Here is an 18,660-nt window from a genome sequence, read left to right on the forward strand (position 1 = left end):
TAGTGGTCGCAGGGATCTTCAGAGTTCAAATTGACAGAGACCTGGCCCCAGGGGTCCCATCTCTGGCAATTGTCCAATCGAGGGGCGCAAAGGGTTCGAGTACTTGCTTTGTTGAGCAGGCGGTGAGACGACGGCTAGGCGGGAAACATATGCATACCGGCCAGGGGCTATCCAATCCGAATACGAATTCGAACAGTTGGTAGTGATTTTTAGCTTATGGTTCTTCTACCTAGCACGATCTGATAGACTGCCACACTTTGCACACACGTCTTAGCCTCTGAGGCACCTTCCAGATTATTCCCTGGTGTGGTTGGGCTTGAGCATCCGCCACCTACCTGGTTCTAGCGATACGCGGATATCCAGGTAGGTACCATCAATCAGTCTTGTCGACAGTCGATTCAGGTACTTGTTGATGCGTTCTACGGCTCAAGAGCATCTTCGGAGTTTTGGAGACGACTGTCTACCCTGGTTTCACAACCAGACCAGGAGGGCATCATCGATCGGGAACTTTCTCGGTCTCTGGTAAATCAAATATACACAGCACGCACTATTCGTACTCGTGATGCCTTGAATCCAGGTTGTCCAGTCAAAACTCTATAACTGAAGTATCTTAAGGTACTGAATGAGCCTTACGTGCACGAGGAATACTATGTAGATAAGATGTTCGGTGACTGGCCCAGCGAGTTTGCAAATGTGGCGGACATCACGTGAAGAGGCGGGAAGTGGAGCACTGATAGCAGCTCGACGCCACACTTTTAGATACGCACTCCGTATCGGTACCTGGAGACTAGAGTGAGGAAATGTGGCGGGGAGTGTGTAGGTAGGCACCGTAATGAGTGAACCCTGCGCGGTCGGGCCCGCGCTCGACGTTCATTCCTACGTAGTTTCGCGAGCGACATCAGGATTCTTCGCTCACCACACTGAAAAATCTCACGATCCGTATCATCGGCCACCTCACGTCACGATCCGCACTCGTCGCAGAGCTCTGCGAACCCCGAGGCGCCATGCCACCACAAATCAAACAAGACCTGAATCGCTCAGGCTGGGAATCGACTGATTTCCCTTCTGTTTGCGAAAACTGTCTACCAGAGAATCCTTACGTCAAAATGTTGAAAGAAGATTATGGCTCCGAGTGCAAATTGGTATTGCTACCTTCCCCGCCACTCTATTTTCAACGTTCAGCATTCTGCTAACACTCCGTCGTAGTGTACGAGACCTTTCACTGTCTTCAGCTGGAGTGCTGACCGAGCCCACGGCCGAAAGAAGCGAACAAACATCTGCCTGACCTGCGCGCGGCTCAAAAACTGTTGCCAGGCATGCATGCTGGACCTTTCTTTTGGGCTGCCCATCGTGGTTCGCGATGCAGCCTTGAAGATGGTAGCCCCGGGGCCATCGTCCGACATCAACCGCGAATATTTTGCCCAAAATAACGAACTCGCCATTGAAGAAGGTCGCGCGGGAGTCGAAGAATACGAAAAAACGGACGAAAAGGCTAGAGAACTCCTGCGAAGATTGGCTGCAAGTAAACCGTACTTTCGAAAGGGCCGCGCCGTCGAGAATCCCGACGACGAGGGTCAGAAAGGCTCCGGTTCAAGCGGTGGACTAGGTGGCAACCCAGCCGTCGGCGCCGGTGTCGGTGGGCCAGGACCTATCCGAACCAGAGACTCGAGAGCTGCCATAGCTCTAGGTGCGAGGCCGGGCAGGCCGAAGCAAGCTTTTCCAAGCGCTGCACAGTTGCCTCCTGGACCACAGGATTGGATGCCTCCGGCTGACAAGAATATCATGTCCCTCTTCATCACCGGGATCGAGGACGACCTTCCTGAGCATAAGATCCGAGATTTCTTCAAAACGCATGGCAGACTCAAAAGTCTGGTTTGCTCCCATATGTCACACTGCGCATTCGTCAACTACGAAACGAGAGAGGCGGCTGAGAAAGCTGCTGCATCATGTCAGGGTCGTGCCGTTATTGCAGGATGCCCGTTGCGTGTGCGATGGGGTGTCCCCAAAGCAATCGGGACGATGGACAAGGAGCAGCGTTCACAGATGCTCATGGACGCTCGACGAGGGCAGGCGAACGCGCGGGGAGCCGATGGCAGAGGTGTAAAGAGGCAGATTGCCGGTCGCTCGGATGTAGGAAACGCCGCTCACTCGCCAGCTGCACCAGTCGTTGCACCCCCGCCAGGCGCAGACGATGGCGCACAGTATGTTAGTCTACAGGGCGACTGAGATGTGAGGGACCAAGGAAACTCGGGTAGCATCTCAAGGGAGTTTAGGCGTCATTGATTTCATCAGGGTTTGACGACTGGAAATCGAGATGGAGTGGAAGGCTTCATACCACCTGCCTGGGTATCAAGGGTTTTGTTGTACATTAGTTTTGTTATACAATATTACAGGCATCTCTCATATGCCACACCTGCCTCGATGTCTTCCCTTCAACTGCAGCCACACCCGCCCATTGTTGCCGACCCGCCACCGGCCATCTTAATCGAGTCGTTGTCTCCACGTTCGGTGTCCTCATGAATGCGCAACTCTGCAGAGTCTTCGTCAGTATACTAGGCAGCACAGGTTATGGCCGTATATCAATGCCCGCAACTTACTGAAGACACGAGAATCATCCTGCTTTCCCTGAACTACATTTTCTCTTAGGATCTTAGCAATATCTTCAGCTTTCTGGATGGCGGAGCTGTAGGAAGGGTCTGTCGGCTTGAGTGTTGCTTGATCTCTAAAACCTTGCCGTATCTGCTGTTGCGCTGCTGTGAGGACTCGGTCATCGCCTGCGAAAGAAGAAACGTCAATAACAGATACTCAAACGAGCCAGAGAAATCCAAACCCTTGAATGCGATTCGCGCCGCGCGCCAGAGGTGTCGGTAAGCGGGCAGCGACATAGTAAAAGCAGTGGAGCTGTCGAGGAAAACAACAAGCTTAGGACAATGATGAGTTCGGGAGGAAGGTGCCTGACTGGTGCATATGTTTCGCAGAGAACAAAAAGTGATATTCTAAACATGAACCAGGTACTCCGTACCTTCATAGACATCGGCTCAGGCATTCGACACAAAAATGCTCCCGGCATCCGGAGAATCTTAGGGACACGCCCCCCCCCCCCTCCCTTTTTCCTAGCGCCACCCACACCTTCTCCAAAGAAAACTCTACCCCACGTTCCTGTAATTTTTTTCTTGAATTCAACGACGTCTTTGCTCTTCGAGACGCACAAGAATCGATTGCGATACACCAATTTATTCGCATCTATCAGAATGGCTTCCGCCATTGTTGTTCCCCACGTCCTCCCGGTCGTTCCCGAGGGATGGTCCGCAGAGAAGGACTTCAAGACCGTCGGCAAGGTCTCTGCTGCCACTCAGCGAAGCCTTGAGCCTGTCGGCCCTCACTTCCTTGCCCACGCTCGCCGGGCCCGCCACAAGCGCACCTTCTCCGAGGATGATCGTATCCAGGCTCAAGAGGCTACTAAGAATGTCGAGAATGAAGACGATGGCGAAATTAGCGAGGCTGAGGACCCCATGATGCTTCAGCGCGATGCCAAGGATTGGAAGGTTAGTGACTGCCTCTCGTATACGAGATGTTACGTCTGTAGCGATCGACGACTGATTCCCGACTCCCATAGAACCAAGACCACTACCAGGTTCTGGGTCTGACCAAGTATCGCTGGAAGGCCACTGAGGATCAGATCAAGCGCGCCCACCGCAAGAAGGTTCTCAAGCACCACCCGGACAAGAAGGCCGCTGCTGGTATTGTCGATGACGACAACTTCTTCAAGTGCATCCAGAAGGCCACCGAGGTTCTTCTGGACCCCACCAAGCGTCAGCAGTACGACTCAGTCGACGAGAAGGCCGACGTCGATCCCCCCACCAAGAAGCAACTGGCCAAGGGTGGCAGCACATTCTACAAGCTCTGGAGCAACGTCTTCAAGGCTGAAGGTCGTTTCTCCAAAACCCAGCCGGTACCGACCTTTGGTGACGACAAGTCCTCCAAGGAGCACGTGGAGGAGTTCTACAACTTCTGGTATAACTTTGATAGTTGGAGAACTTTCGAGTATCTCGATGAGGATGTCCCCGACGACAACGAAAACCGCGATCAGAAGCGCCACACGGAACGCAAGAATGCTAACGCCCGCAAGAAGAAGAAGGCTGAGGACAACGCTCGTCTCCGCAAATTGCTTGACGACTGCTCGGCCAGCGACGAGCGCATCAAGCGTTTCAGACAAGAGGCCAACGCTGCCAAGAACAAGAAGAAGTTCGAAAAGGAGGCCGCCGAGAAGAAGGCCCTCGAGGAGGCTCAGGCCAAGAAGGAGGCCGAGGAGAAGGCTGCCAAGGAAGCAGAAGAGAAGGCTAAGGTCGACAGAGAGCAGTCGAAGAAGGCCAAGGAGGCGGCAAAGAACGCTGTCAAGAAGAACAAGCGTGTTCTCAAGGGTTCGGTCAAGGACGCCAACTACTTTGCCTCTGGCGAGCCCTCCGCTGCTACAATTGACTCTGTTCTCGGTGACGTCGAGCTCGTCCAGGGCCAGATCGACCCTGACGAGATTGCGGCTTTGGCTGGCAAGCTCAACGGCCTTAAGGTGGCTGATGAGATTAAGGGTGTCTGGAGCGAGGAGGTCAAGAGATTGGTCGGCGCTGGCAAGCTCAAGGATGGTGACGCCAAGTCTTTGACTCAGTAAAGGAGACTCTTGTTTTGATGAGCTCCGACACAGTTGTCCTGGTTTGGGCGTAGAACATGATTAGACGTAATAGAATAGATGATCGGATGTCGGATTTCAATATATGACTCCCCGGTTTCATTTTGAGATCCTATACAACTCAGTTCTTGTGAGTCGGACTGGCTCAGTCGAGATCTTTACTCGCAGCCTTCGGTCCAGTTGACTTTCAACTAGAGGTCTCCGATACAGGCTGTCATATCCTACCACATAGACATGGACTGGGCATTGTTTTTATGGTTGAGGCGGTCCATTGGCCAATTGTCGGAAGAAAATTCGGCCTTCTCAAGGAGGCTGCCACAAGGTAGGTCAGCAACCTTGTCTCGATCAGCGCATAGTACTGCCCCTCAACTAACTACCAGACGCCGAATATGGGTCTCGCGTTCCAATGAAAGTATGTGGACTAACAAAAAGGTTACCTGTTTGCTCCTTCTTCTTTGTGCTGTGAGGCCACAGCATCCTAGAACTCTCGGAAGCCCCCGCCTCCCATGATGTTTGAGCTGGGAAAGACTAACAACGAGGCATCAGTTTGGAATTAGCCTTGGAGGCAGCAGAGAGATAGTGTACAAGTGAGTGGCACAATACTTTGCAGCTCCATAACCCATCCCATTGTTCATGTTCCTACTCCTACTACAGCTGCTACTGCTGCTACTGTTGTTGCTATTACTGCCATATCTTATTGTATACATATGCCACACGGAATAAGCTTTAGAAAGCGTACTGTGGTAGTTATAGTAATAGTGGTAATAAAAAGGCGGATAGTCGTACGTTGACCGGTAGACTAGATCTGCGATGCCACTGACCTTTAGGGGGTGCTTCTTGTTGTTTTGGAAAGGTAGACGTTTATGCTCCGGTACCTATCTCGTTCGTTGTTCACCGACTTTCCTGAACGGCCTGGCACTTATTCCTAGCTGTGTATTCTTCGGTTCGGGCGCAAAGTTCACCTCGTAGTAAAAGTCGCACGGGACAAGCTTGTCATTTACCACACCACGCCTTCCGTGCTTCCATCGTCGGACAAACAAACATACACCACTCATTTTTTTCTACAGAAGTCTCTCGCGACGACAGCAGACAGACCAGAGGGACTGTTAGTTCCTCTACATCTTGTATTCACTGCGCCGATCTTCAGTTCTCGCCAGACTCGCCTTCCTCAGAAGTCGCACCTGCCTTCGCATCGCTCTCTCCTTCACAGTCGCATTCCTCCCCTGACAAGCCACCATGACGACCATCAAGTGGGTTGAGGAAACCAATAATCCGCTGCCACAAGTAGTGGTCTACTCAGCCCCTGAGGCCGTTGTCATTCCAATGACAGACCTCGGGATCGGCAAAGGCGGTAATGACGGCACCAGGGAGAACGAAATACTTCACTCGGTCCATGTGGGTGATGATGCCGCCTCGACTATCGGTGTTGAGAAAGTCTCACGTCTTTGGAACTGGAAGGCAATGATCGGTATATGCATAGGCCTTCTTACTCTCGCCATCGTGGTTCCTCTCACGGTCACACTGTCCATCAAGAATCACACGTCTGGTCCAGGCAACGCTGAGAACCTTGCGACTTCAACCGCCACATCATCGTCACCTTCTTCCACGGCTACCTCTCTGACCTCGCCCCCAGCTCCATCCTCTACTCTGAAGCCGGTAAGCAGCAGGCCTCACTCGCCAGCCATGCCATTTTGTATGATGATCCATGTTTTCTTCGGTATCTGACCACTTATCATAGATTCCCGAGTGTGTTAAGTCCAAGTTCATCCGAGAAGTCAACTGGATCGGTATCGATGAGGGTGGCGGCGGCTGGGTGTTCAACCTGCACCCGGCCAAAAGCGCTCAGGATTGCTGCACAATCTGCCATCTTGGAACTCCTGACGGCTGCAATGGGTGGCTTTACATACCAGAGATTTCATCGACGCCTTCATGTTCCATTATTCACGGCTTCGACGGCCCGAGCGACAGTGAGTCCTGCCCGAAGGGCCATCCAGACATCGTCTTTACAAAGACGGGAGATAAGGACAGCTATGGTGGACCGGGGCCCTGCTCAGGCTCAGTGCGTGGATAAGAGTAATCGACTAGACATGCCGAACAAGACTTGGCTATGGTCGCTATGTCTACCGACCGAATGAGATCGTGGTAGGCGAGGTTCATCGGCGCCAAGGGACGGATGGGTACAGGGGCTTCCACATGTGTTGGCGGTTGCGGTTTGCGAGATACTCTTATAGTGGCAATAACAGCGAATTTTCCAAAGGTATACTTGTCATTACACACATTGAATAGCTGCATAGCATCGAGCTATTTAACGGGCTCAAGGGGGGTGGAGCTAAGCATTGCTGGCCGGGCAGTCTCGTCCTGTTCTCGCATGGGAGGAAGAACCACAGAGAAATTGCAACTGTAAATGTGACGCCGATTTCTATAGTCACATGCTGCCATCTCAAAACAACGTCTCCCCGGCCAATGTTTCGACATAGATACGTTCTAGTGTCTCCCACTCCATATTCCGCGCCTATCTTTCTTATTTAGTCCATCTTTCTCATCATAACTTTCCTGGGCTTTCAAGTCATTATTTACAGCATCACTCGCGCATAGGGGATTCACTTTTGATGATGACGATGGTCCAGACCATGACAGAGATCTAGACAAGGTAGACGGTAGGCTGTGATGTCACCACCAACATGTCACTGATAGATCCACCTACTGGCTTTCATCGAGCCCAGTAAGGTAAGTGTTGAAAATATGCTTCCAGTAAGATTAATTCCGTGAACAAACTGACGGCTATTGCCTACACGGGGAATTCACCAACCATGCAGAGCCACCGATAAAAGGCTTAGATATAGTTTCCTACTCCAGAACCGGGTCCATGTTGTGCCCGGGATAAGACAAGCTTATCAGTCCGAGCCAAGCGAGCAATATCAGGGGCTGGACCGAATGCTCTCTTTCAGTTTCTAGATCCCCACAATCATGGCACCTTGCCCAGGATCAGTGTTCAGAGGGAGCAACAAGCCCAACAGGACAGCAACGGGGTGGAATAGAAAACAATCCTTCAACCCTGTTTAACTTCCCCCGACTGATGAACTCGGACTTGGCGACGGTACAACATGTCGAAGCTCGGCAGGCCACTTAGCGACCCTAGCCATTTATCTGATATATGAGGAACGGAACTACGCAGCTCAACATATGGCAGTACTGAATATTTGACACGAGCACTAAACTCCGCAAGTTTGCTGTGCAACGTCCAAGGCTCCAAACGAAGCATCATCAGAAAGGTCATGGTTGCAGCACGTGAGGGCTATGTCGTTTCGAGAGACAAATTTCTGTTGAAAATACCCGGACCTCCACGACAACGCAGTAACCCGAAATAGGCAGCAAGAGGCTGATGGCCAGCACACAGGGTTGATTACCTATACGACTGAATGATACTCAGGGAATCGCACAGAACCCATAATGTGACATCCGTTTCGGTGATGCTGACTTTGGAAAACGTCTCGAAGGTCGCTTACCTGACAGGAATTCGGCGAAGCCACCAAAGAACGCTCAGATAGAAGCACAGCCGTTGGGTGCTCAGTCATCTTTGCGCGTGGCTTTGACGCGGCTCTGCGTCTTGAAGTTGCCGGCCACGCCGTCATACGTAACGTCACAGCCCTCTTTACGGTTCGAAGTGATCAAAACGCAGGCCTGTGTCTCAGCCGAACGGCTCGTCCCATGACTTAGAGTCTTTCATGCAAGCTAGGCATTGGAATATTTTCCAGCATCAACGCCAGAACGACACCCACCCTCTCCCAAACAACAATTGATGTAATTGGGCGCTGACTGTCAAACCCAGAAGATCCTTAGGGCGCTGATTAACAGCACTAGCAGGCTATGTCGGCGGGGAAAAGGGAGCAAAGCGTATAGAAGTTGGGATCTGGCCATTGCAGTGTACTCCCGGTCCCAACAAGTTCGTGATTTAGGTTTTAGGAACGCACTCTTACACTCCTGCGTTCCTGTGCTCCTGCTCGGCAGAGCGTCGAAAACCTAGTTGATCATATTGCGCGGTCATCTTCTCCCGATGTCCAATCAACATGTTGTGACGAACAAGGCAATGCCAAGTTCCATCGCCGACGATCGTGATGATGGAACGAGACCATACGTCAGGGGCGGAGACCAAAAGGATGAGAAGAGGAACAATCACCAAAGACTCCTGATATGATACCTGTCTGTTCCACATATATAAGTGCTCACCACAACCGCGCTCAGAGATGAATGTGACCTTTACCATTCACACATTACAGTCACAACGCAACGAGCCTCTTCGATAATTCCCATATACACCATCCCAGACTTCACTACACTACATAGTCTCTCAACATATTCATCATTGTTCAAAATGAAGACATCATTCATCGCAATCCTCGCTGCCGCCGCCGGCATGGCCATTGCTGACAGCCTTGACGTGCCCGACTGCGCAAAGCAGTGTGTCAACGATGACATCCAGAAGAGTGGCTGCGCCCAAGATCAGATCAAGGATTGCTACTGCCAAAAGGCCAATGTCAACTCACTTGTCAACTGCGTTAGCGGCGCCTGCAAAGACCAGAACGACCTGATCAAGGCTGCTCAGGCTGCACAGAAGTCCTGTCCACAGCTCACTGGCGGTGGCTTCATCCCTGGTACAAACAATGGTGGCGGCAACAACAACGGCGGTAACAACGGGGGAAAGAACTAGGCTCCTCCAGAGTTGACTCGTTGATACAAACCGCCATGTATCGACCGGGTCTCTCTTTCAAAGCTACGGATTTGCTTTATAACCTAAGATGGTGCTGTATGCATGAGAATCGTGCACAGTGTAAGGGGAGTTGTTGGGGAGCTACGTCTGGGAAGGATTTTTTTCTCGATGCTGGTATTGTTGACAAGTTGCGGCCATGATCTTCGTACACATATGTACAATAGCGCTGGTTAGTTAGGTAGATGAAATCCATTTCTCTTATGTTTTTGGGCAACCTTGTTTGCCTGCGGAGTGTCAAATGCCCTTGGCCATATGACTAGCTACACTTTGCATCAATGTGAATAGACAAATATTACGGCGGCCTACAGTCTATGTTAGTTGGCGTTGCTAGCTGTGAATATTGCTGTTGGTTGGGTATCTTGCATCCTGTAAACTACTGATCTCCTGATCTAAGTTACAAAAGTGGAATCTTGCTGTAAATATCATCATAAATCTTCCCAATCCATCCGTCCGTAGGGCCACCTCTTGCCACTATTCCCAGTCCGCCGGCGGCCCAGATGCCGGCCGCAGCCACAGCGGCGCCGTGAAGCGCCCACCACGCTCTTCTTTTCCGCCGTCGTACCTTTTTGTCTATCACATTGTGTCCACTACCACTCCACCCCATAGCCGTTGGCGCCAGGCCCAGCCATTTTGCTGCGCCCCAAATCATATGTCCGCAGCCTACTGCGAGAAGACCGGTGTATGCAATCCACGAGATGATGGGATGTCGAGCAAACCCATGCGAAACGAAGCCCAAGCCAATGTTCGAGCTATCGCCGTCAACTTGAAGGGGAAGGATCCGATTAATGCCCGCGTGAGCAGCGAGAAGAACCGTGAAAACGTAGCCGGAGATAGATATGTAGCTGACGGACGGCCATATCCTGCTAGCGGAGTTGACGCTATTGTAGGTCAAGGTTCGTGATGTTTTGCCGGTCTGGGCTCGATACAAGGCGTACATGCCAGGTGTGTTGCCTCCATAACGCTTTAGGTTCTGAGATCTGCGAACTAGGCGGAGAGCGAATCCAGAGGCAATGTGTGCAACGATGGGCAACGCTACGAGAATTGGCTCCGTAAGAGATGTTTGGTAAATCTCCCTCGAAAGTAGCAGGTATGCCTCGGAAGCTGGGACTGATCGCGCAAACAGTGGTATTATCGAGGTGTTGACGACGTGGAGTGATGTGAAAACTGGTACTAGGTAGGAAGAGAACTTCTGGATCCGTGTTACTAGAACGTTTGTACGCATTAGCCAATACAACTTGCAATTGAAGGTAGCAGGTTCTGTCGCTGCATTCGCATTCGGCAACTTACGGTAGAAGATAGCGCTGTGACCGCTGCCGCTTAATCCGGGCGCAGAAGAGGTTGATCTGAGAGAGCCAATGCTATCCTCTAGGGCATCTTCAGGCAGAGGAGGAAGATCTTTATCAACGTCCGCCGGTGGCGTCTCGATTGGGGATGGGTCTAGTTGAAGGAGCGATATAAGAGTCTCTTCCGACGGTTTCGAGTGAAGAGATCTGGACTCCATAGCTACGCAAGCGCCGGCACGACCGAGACCGGTCTTTGGAAGCAGAATATGTGCAATTTGAAATCGAGCTGTACAGATTAGAGAATTGAGACTTGGAAGGTGAAGTTGAAATGTCGGCCTCCAAATTGTCAAACTGGGCAGCTGATCAATCCTCGGAACGTCATAGGTTGACGTTGCAAGGGCGGCAGCACTTGCCAGTTCCCGCGTCTGAGCCTGCAGGTTTAGTGGGCCTGGCGTCAATCCGGAGAGCCGCAAGGCCTTCACCTACGGCAGCAAGGTACCTTACCCAGGTAAAGGTACGGAGTACCTCGGGTATGTGTAATGTTCAGGGCGTGCTGCGACTCCCCACACAACGTTGTGGGTCTAAGTTGCTGGGACTTCGGGAACCTGCGAGCTTGGTAACATCTCAGCCAGGACTCCAAAAATACGCTGATAGCATTTCCCCATACCGACCATCACATATTCCCGTTGCGCCTGACCGGTAGCTCTTCGCTATCTTAATTCCACAAACATGCCTCCGGTAAGAGAACTTCTAGTTTCTCTCTCTGCTTGACCAAACTTCTAATTCTACATGCGCTTGCCCAGCGACACCAAACACTGCCCCCGGCGCAGACCGCAGCCGCCCGCGAAGCCCTGCAATCATTCTATTGCAGCCTCTGTTCGAAAGGATACTCTCGCATGAACGATTACGAGGCGCACCTTAGTAGCTATGACCACAGCCATAAACAACGTCTCAAAGACATGAAGGCTATGGTTCGCGATCCGAACGCCGGCGCCCGAGCTCGGAAGGCTGAAGCCAGGGCGGATGGCCTTGTCAGCATCAAGCTCGCCAACAACGAGCAGCCGCAGCAGTCTACGACAGGTGGAGGACTCAAGAAGGGCGGCTTCAAGAAGTCAGGTTTCAAATCGGCATTCGCCCTCGTCGATGCCCCAAACGCGCTAGACGCCCCGAGATCAAAAGTCGGCCAAGCCCTAGAGGCAGACAGACTTGCGAACGCACGCGAACGGGATGTCCTGATTGAGAGCGATACCGACGACGAAGACTACGAACATTACGACCCGAAATACCCCACCGAGTGAAAGCTCAAGCCAAACGCACGACAAACATCATGCGCAATAGAGCCGGCTAGAGCTTGAAAGGACACAGGAGTAGCTTAAGGCAATGAGGCGTTTCGACAATATTTCCATTCTATATGGGCTCACAATGTCATGTGGCGAAACCTGGAACTATCACTCAGCTCTCACATTGCTAGCCACTGCTTAGCCTCGCATCCTCGAGGAACTCTCGGAGATGAAATCGTGTTAGGGAGGTCACGATCGGTCAATTGTACTCAACGCGGCGGGAATGCGATGGCTCATTTCCGGCCGTTCCTTCGCAGCCAGTCTAGTTGAACTGGGTTAGGTCTTCTTCAAGCAATCCCATCATGTACTGGCTACCCGAAAACCAGTTGCCCAGTTGAGCAGTTTGAAGGGTAGGCTGCGACATATCGCTAGTATCCATGCCCTGAGCAGGATACACCGTGGGCGGGAATCCCAACGCGCTCAGGTAGACATCGAATTCGTCGTTGATGGGGCCGCGTTCATTTGATTGCTGGGATCTGCTCTCCACGTATAGAGTCGCCACGTTACAGAGCATTGAACAGAGCTGGTGAAGCTTCTCTACAGGCTCCGACATGGCGCATGCGGGTCGAAGTGAAGCGACGAACTCATTAAGCTTCTTGAGGTCGCCAGCGTTGGAAGTGTCAATGACGTGACAGAAAAGGACGAAGAAGGGCGTGAAAGGCGTGAGGAGAATTGCCCTGCGTAGGAGTCAGCATGGATCGTAATAGTCTACTGCTTCGACTAACCAGTGAATATAGACTGCTTTAAGATGCCGCCCTTCCTCGGCAATTCTCTGCATGCATTCAAGGTGTAGCTGCATGGCAAATCGTGCCGTGTCTATACATTCCTGAGAAAACCGTGTTGGCGAACCTTCGGGCGCTGGCAACGCCCTGTAGATGAGAGTCAACGTGGACTGAAATGTCAGTTCGTCGCCTCGCAGGTGTATGTCCAAGATAGACGATGCGTTGAGGGCCTTGAGGCCGAAGAGAGCCTGCTCCCGCACATGCGACGCAGCGGCCATGATCGTCTTTTGTTCATTTTCCAGGCGACGCACGGTCTCGATGCGCTCTTCTTGCGACTGGCCCAGAGCAAGTGGACTGTATCTGCCATGCAGGTTAGTTTGATATCATGTCTCGTTGAGATAGTGGAGTCAAACAATTGTTCATAAACGCGGTGTTGGATCTCAGCCTGCTTGATCCACGTTGTTATGATGAGACCCCATGGATCCGCAACCATGGTGTTGTCGACCCGCCGCGGCAAGGTGACGTCCCAGTCCTGGATGACCGATGCTCTCCCCGTTCTCAGAGACAATGTTTTGTCGAGCATGTACACATGCCAGAACAAGAGGGTCTTGATGTCTCTAGGTCCGGCACTCTCGCTCCTCACTTGCGATACGCGGTGGTAACCAAGCGTCTGACACAAGCTTGCAGCAGTGGATGTGAAAAGCCACGCCAGCGACGCTTTAGATACATCCACAGCATAAACGGCCTACAGTCGCTGTCAGCTGTATCGTCTACAAACAAGCACAGCAAGACCTTTTACGGACCGCCAGGAGCAAGGCTTCTATGCTTTCGACCTTTGCAGGGAGCATCAAAGGCAAGGAAGCTAGCGCCATTTCTAGATTGCTCTGGCACATATGTTGGTACCTTTCAAACTCTTCGCGAGCGGTCGCATCCGATGCTAGGTATGCTTGTTCCATGAACAAGTAGAAGAGCGCCCCATTCACTATGATGAAGGTGGTATCAGCAAAGTTGTCGGTGCAGAAGTACACTCTCCGGCAGAGCTCGGCCAGGTCATCAACATCGAGGAAAGAGCATGCGAGTGAAAATATGCTAGGGGGAGAAACTATTCTCATGTCAGTCTGTTGAACTCTGAAGATTAGGAATGAGAGGACCTTTCATATGCTTGAGCAAAGCAACGACGGCGTTCATCGGCGGCATGGGCAATTCAGGTAGACCTCCTGGAGGAAGCGGCTGATGCGTACGGAACCGAAAATCTCGATTGGAAGAGGCCTTGCTCTGCATAGCGACGATATGCCGGAGGGAAGAGAGCGCAACTTGCATGTTGGGCGCCACGTCCTGGAGCGATGTCCTCTGCACGGCGTTTTCGATAAAGTCGCTGGCAAACATGGTGTGGGCAGTCAGAGAGAGGTCGCCCTCGAAAGCCGAATCCGAATCTGCACCGTCATGGGATAGGACAGAAGCATCCCCGATGGTCGAGGCTGAGGGCGTCGTATGTCTGGCCCTAGTGGCATCCCATGAATGACCACCTACACCAGGAGGGTTGTTGCTGAGGCTCCGCAGGAGCTCCTCGATATTCGAAAGTCGTTCCTCGATGAGATCAATCTTTTTCTCGCTAGTTATGGCAATATCAACATTGGCTTTTTATTTCGCGAGCCCAGTGGTATCAGGGAGCCGTGCTGGTGAACACAAGACAATGAACTGATCTGAGAGTGAGGGATATGAAGTGAGGTAGAGAACTTAGGGAGGGGACAAAGAAAGGCGAGGTGGATGGCGTACTATTGAAGAGAAATGAGCACGCGATGTCTCTGCTCCTTCGGCTTCTGACCAACACCGTTTGAGCTGCAGGAGCGTTGAGTTATACGGCAGTTGGAACATGGCGAACTCTTATCACAACGGATCTGTAGCACAAAGCCAAAACGTGTTCTTGTCAGCAAATCCGGACTCTCAATTTAACGCGTGGGCTATATCTCCTTGGCACAAGGCAGTTGGGGGGAGGAGGGGCAACAGAGGGCAGGAAGAATGCTCTGCTTGGAGGGTACAGTTTCGATCGAGGGCTGGCCAAGGGACAGACACGAGCGGTATTGGGGGGACCAACTTTACGGGTGCGACATTGATCACACTAGACGACAAAGAATTAAAGTCAGTATTTGATTCTAGTGGACGAGGTTTTACTGGTGAGAAAGAGGTCCGATGGATCGTGTGAAGCAAAATAGTCTGAATATGGATGTATGTGACATACAGCTCGACGGAGGCCCTGGTCATCGGGGCCCGCGGACCGGGAATCGGAATCCATGTTCATAAAGAACAACGCAGACCCAACACTGCAGCGTGCCTAAGCCGTGCTTTGCGGCGGTGTGTGCCAGTGTGCGTCAAGGTCCTCTCTGAACTATTGGCCAAGGCAGGGCCCGTAAGGAGGGCGCTGCAGGACAGTAGTTAAATGGTCTCGGAAACCGAGAACTTAGGCGACTAGAGGAGACAACGGGAACGCTTGTTATATCGGAGGTGCAGTTGCCTTTCGATACCTCCTTCAGAATGAGAGCGAATGAGTTGCACTACGGGTGGTTGGCAAGCAAGAGGTGATCAGAGAGGGATGTGGAGTGAATAGAACCGACAGTATGGTGGTAGTCTAGGTCTGGATAATGGACACTGGGGAACGAGTATCCGTCCCTAGGGGGTCCGTGAAAGGGGGCTCACAAAGAGCCAGCGAGTGTCAGAAGATTTAAGAGAAGAGCGTGGGGGATGGAGAGAAGGTGTGTTTGTGTGTGGGAGGAGATGGGAGGAGAATAAACTATGAATCGAAATGCGGCAAAGGCAACGGCAATGCGGGTATGGGAAGCGATAAATGAGCTTATTTCATCGATCTTTGGCTTGAACAACGTAGCTGTGGCAGTGTAGCTCGATTAGATAATTCTGGAACTGTTGAGCCTGGTAGGAGATAGAACTGACGGCCTAGGCTGGTGGACCGGGATTGATATTTGGATGAATGTGAGGCTGAGGTTTGAGGTCTCTTAGTGTAAAGTGAGTATCGGCGTTCTGTGCGGTAAGATAGGTAGTTGAGAACGTGCAAGGCTCGCTAGCGACCCCTCTCTGCAATAAGTATCTATTTACTGGGTAAGCGTGGTAAGGTAGGAAGGTAGGTAATCACAAGTTGGGCACGGTTAGTACGAAATACAGTGGGGTGTCAAAAGTTCGTGTACACCCCACCATTGTCCCTAATTACCTAACCTCCTATATTTTCACTACTATACTTCGACTAGCCGCAGAACTATTAATTTTTTAATTTATATAACAAAAATATATATAAAAAAAAGCCCTGAGTTCGCTATTTAGTATCGTATATACTAACTACGTATATAAATTATTACTATAAGTCGGTATAGTAAGGAGTTAATTAAACTCTAAATCTTTTTTAATAATATAGCCTCTTACGCTATTCTTAATTACTACTTAAACTCTTTTATATCTAACTCATTTTTTTTTAAAGTAAATACTTCTAGGTATAGTTTACGTAAGTTAGATTTTATTATATATTAGTAATACTTAATTAGGTTAAGGTTTAGTAAATATAGGGGCTATTCGAGGTAGGAAATCCTATAGGCTATAAACTACTCTATTATCCGCTTTATAATATAAATAAGGGTATTATCCTATATAAAATAACGTATATTATTTACGTATAGTAAATACCCTTCTTCTAGGTAATTTATATAGCTATTTATATTATACTCTTATTATTAAGAGCGGTTATTATGAATAAGGAAGACTAATTTAGAGCGACTATCCCTCTATACTATTACTTATACTATAATAAATATATTCGCTTTAATATAACTAACGAGGTTAATAAATCTCTTTTTCTAGCGGTTTTTTAGTAACTTAAAGACCTATTTAGTTAGAGTAGAAGTATTATTCTAATAGGACGACTCGTTAGAGAATTAGTACTAAAACTATTAAAAATTAGTAAATAAATCTCTATATAAGGTCTTCGTACTAAACTATATACTACTATTTATTTTTTTAGGTTTTAGATCTAGTTTTTTATAAATTCGAGCCTTCTAGTTATTATTTTTAGTATTATAAAAGGTCTTTATAATAGATTTAGGATGCGGCTAGTAATAAGACGCCGATAACTTAGTAACTAGTATACGATTTGTATTATAAAAGAACTTTTTAAGAAGTAGAGCCCTTATAAAGGACTCTATAAGCTTTAGTTTTATAATATACTTATACTTATATTATAGTTTTACTAATTAAGTACTTATAGCTTAATTTTTTATAATTTTAAAGCTTTTATTTTTATAAAGTAATTAGTATAAATAGTAATAAATTACGAAAACGAATAGAACGTTAATAAAATAATACTTAGTTATTAATAAAGAGCTATTAATACTAACGAGCTATAGCTATTTAGAGTTAACTACTCGACCCTATTCTATCTAGGGAAACGAGCTTATTATAAAGCGAGTTTTATTTAAATACTAGCGTTTATAAAAGAGCTAAATAAAAAAAATAATTAAAGTAAATTACTTTTATAAGCTAGTTACTTTATTAATACCCCGAGGACCTTATTCGTTATAAACGGGGCGTTTATTAGTAACTAATTATTAAATATACGAGGTTAAGGTATATATAAAAGCGCGGATAGTACTAAAATAGCTAGTTTAGTAAACCTTATAAGCTTAATAATAACTTACTTTTATAAAATAATAAAAATAATAATTAAAGATCGAAATTAAGAACGGCGTTAATATAAAGAGCTCGTTTAATAGCTTATTAAGCGGCTAGCGATACGTTTAGGTTAATAAAAATATAAAAAACCTCTTTTTTATAACTATAAACTAATTAAAAAAGAGTTTATAAGTACCTAGGTAGTAGACTAAATTATTACTATAGAGGTAAGTAATAAGCTTTGTATAAAAAGTATTATAAAATAGTATATTAAATAGGCCTTATTTAAAATATTCTTATTATTATAAATATAATAGCGTAATTATAAGAAGAGCCTCTAAGATTCCCTCTCTTAGGACGACTTTTTAGCGTTTATTTACTAATAGTACGTAGATCTCGAAATTTAAAAATAAGAATATTATAGAGAACTAAGGATAAAAAAGCTAAAAAAGGGCTAAACCCCTACTTAATTCTTTATTAAGTAGTTAGTAATTTATTATAACCTAAGTATAGAAAATATAGAGAATTCGAAAGTAGAAGTATATTAGTTCTTTTTTAGATTACTATTTTAGTTATAGGACGATTTAATTTATTATAGGGTTTTAATTAAAAAAGTACGTAATATAGTTTATAAAGTTAATAGATTATAGTTATTAAATTAATAAAAGGGCGGTAACTAGTTATAAAAGGATAGTAAGAAGAGGCTATATTTATTATTAAAGTAACTATATTAAATATCCCCTTTTTATAAAAAAAAGAGTAGGGAGAGCTCTAAGGGGCTAGGCTCTAAAGACTTATTAAAAATAATATTATAAAAGCTATATAATAAGAGTACTCGTACTAAGCTATTATAGAAGCGTCGTAGTAGCGATATTAAGTACTTTATATATAATAAAATAGGCTATATATTTAATAAGTACTAAAAAAATAAGTTAAGAAATAGGGGCGATAATAAGCTAACGTACCCCCGATCAAAGCTAATATTAATAACTATTTAACGAGTTACTACCGAGCTAAGAGTTATAAAGGTTAACTTATTAAAAAATAAGTAAGCGTAAGTAATATACTTAATATACTTATACTAAGTATTAAAAAGGTACTAATAAAAATAATTATAAAAAGTAGGGTAATAGTTTTATAAAGTATTATTAAAAAGCTAATAAAAGTTAATATAAATATATATTTTAAAATAGAT

The 18,660-nt window shown here is 47.8% G+C and overlaps 8 protein-coding genes across 8 annotated transcripts; 5 read left to right on the forward strand and 3 right to left on the reverse strand.

Annotated features, from left to right (window-relative positions):
- Nucleotides 1-1,106: 1,106 nt before the first annotated feature.
- On the forward strand, nucleotides 1,107-2,226 carry CABS01_12289 (pre-mRNA-splicing factor slt-11; the record flags this gene model as incomplete). The annotated part of the gene is made up of 2 exons (XM_060545643.1): nucleotides 1,107-1,142; nucleotides 1,207-2,226. 2 exons carry the CDS (start codon nucleotides 1,107-1,109, stop codon nucleotides 2,224-2,226), a joined length of 1,056 nt encoding a protein of 351 aa, XP_060396816.1.
- Nucleotides 2,227-2,432: 206 nt separating this feature from the next.
- Nucleotides 2,433-2,885, reverse strand: CABS01_12290 (uncharacterized protein; the record flags this gene model as incomplete). The annotated part of the gene is made up of 3 exons (XM_060545644.1): nucleotides 2,433-2,530; nucleotides 2,598-2,774; nucleotides 2,831-2,885. The coding sequence occupies 3 exons, from the start codon at nucleotides 2,883-2,885 to the stop codon at nucleotides 2,433-2,435; spliced, it is 330 nt and encodes a 109-aa protein (XP_060396817.1).
- Nucleotides 2,886-3,251: 366 nt separating this feature from the next.
- Nucleotides 3,252-4,666, forward strand: CABS01_12291 (DnaJ domain-containing protein; the record flags this gene model as incomplete). Its single annotated transcript, XM_060545645.1, has 2 exons — nucleotides 3,252-3,545; nucleotides 3,617-4,666. 2 exons carry the CDS (start codon nucleotides 3,252-3,254, stop codon nucleotides 4,664-4,666), a joined length of 1,344 nt encoding a protein of 447 aa, XP_060396818.1.
- A 1,254-nt stretch (nucleotides 4,667-5,920) lies between these two features.
- On the forward strand, nucleotides 5,921-6,755 carry CABS01_12292 (uncharacterized protein; the record flags this gene model as incomplete). The annotated part of the gene is made up of 2 exons (XM_060545646.1): nucleotides 5,921-6,340; nucleotides 6,423-6,755. The coding sequence occupies 2 exons, from the start codon at nucleotides 5,921-5,923 to the stop codon at nucleotides 6,753-6,755; spliced, it is 753 nt and encodes a 250-aa protein (XP_060396819.1).
- A 2,301-nt stretch (nucleotides 6,756-9,056) lies between these two features.
- Nucleotides 9,057-9,392, forward strand: CABS01_12293 (CFEM domain-containing protein; the record flags this gene model as incomplete). Its single annotated transcript, XM_060545647.1, has 1 exon — nucleotides 9,057-9,392. One exon carries the CDS (start codon nucleotides 9,057-9,059, stop codon nucleotides 9,390-9,392), a length of 336 nt encoding a protein of 111 aa, XP_060396820.1.
- A 454-nt stretch (nucleotides 9,393-9,846) lies between these two features.
- On the reverse strand, nucleotides 9,847-10,953 carry CABS01_12294 (uncharacterized protein; the record flags this gene model as incomplete). Its single annotated transcript, XM_060545648.1, has 2 exons — nucleotides 9,847-10,655; nucleotides 10,740-10,953. 2 exons carry the CDS (start codon nucleotides 10,951-10,953, stop codon nucleotides 9,847-9,849), a joined length of 1,023 nt encoding a protein of 340 aa, XP_060396821.1.
- Nucleotides 10,954-11,464: 511 nt separating this feature from the next.
- On the forward strand, nucleotides 11,465-12,033 carry CABS01_12295 (uncharacterized protein; the record flags this gene model as incomplete). Its single annotated transcript, XM_060545649.1, has 2 exons — nucleotides 11,465-11,473; nucleotides 11,539-12,033. 2 exons carry the CDS (start codon nucleotides 11,465-11,467, stop codon nucleotides 12,031-12,033), a joined length of 504 nt encoding a protein of 167 aa, XP_060396822.1.
- Nucleotides 12,034-12,337: 304 nt separating this feature from the next.
- CABS01_12296 (fungal specific transcription factor domain-containing protein) lies at nucleotides 12,338-15,096 on the reverse strand (the record flags this gene model as incomplete). The annotated part of the gene is made up of 8 exons (XM_060545650.1): nucleotides 12,338-12,752; nucleotides 12,801-13,157; nucleotides 13,211-13,542; nucleotides 13,601-13,899; nucleotides 13,949-14,409; nucleotides 14,574-14,740; nucleotides 14,893-14,916; nucleotides 15,037-15,096. The coding sequence occupies 8 exons, from the start codon at nucleotides 15,094-15,096 to the stop codon at nucleotides 12,338-12,340; spliced, it is 2,115 nt and encodes a 704-aa protein (XP_060396823.1).
- Nucleotides 15,097-18,660: the final 3,564 nt, after the last annotated feature.

Source organism: Colletotrichum abscissum (genome assembly GCF_030869225.1).
Source record: "Colletotrichum abscissum strain IMI 504890 chromosome Unknown Scaffold_36.1, whole genome shotgun sequence".
Taxonomy (NCBI): Eukaryota; Fungi; Ascomycota; class Sordariomycetes; order Glomerellales; family Glomerellaceae; genus Colletotrichum; species Colletotrichum abscissum.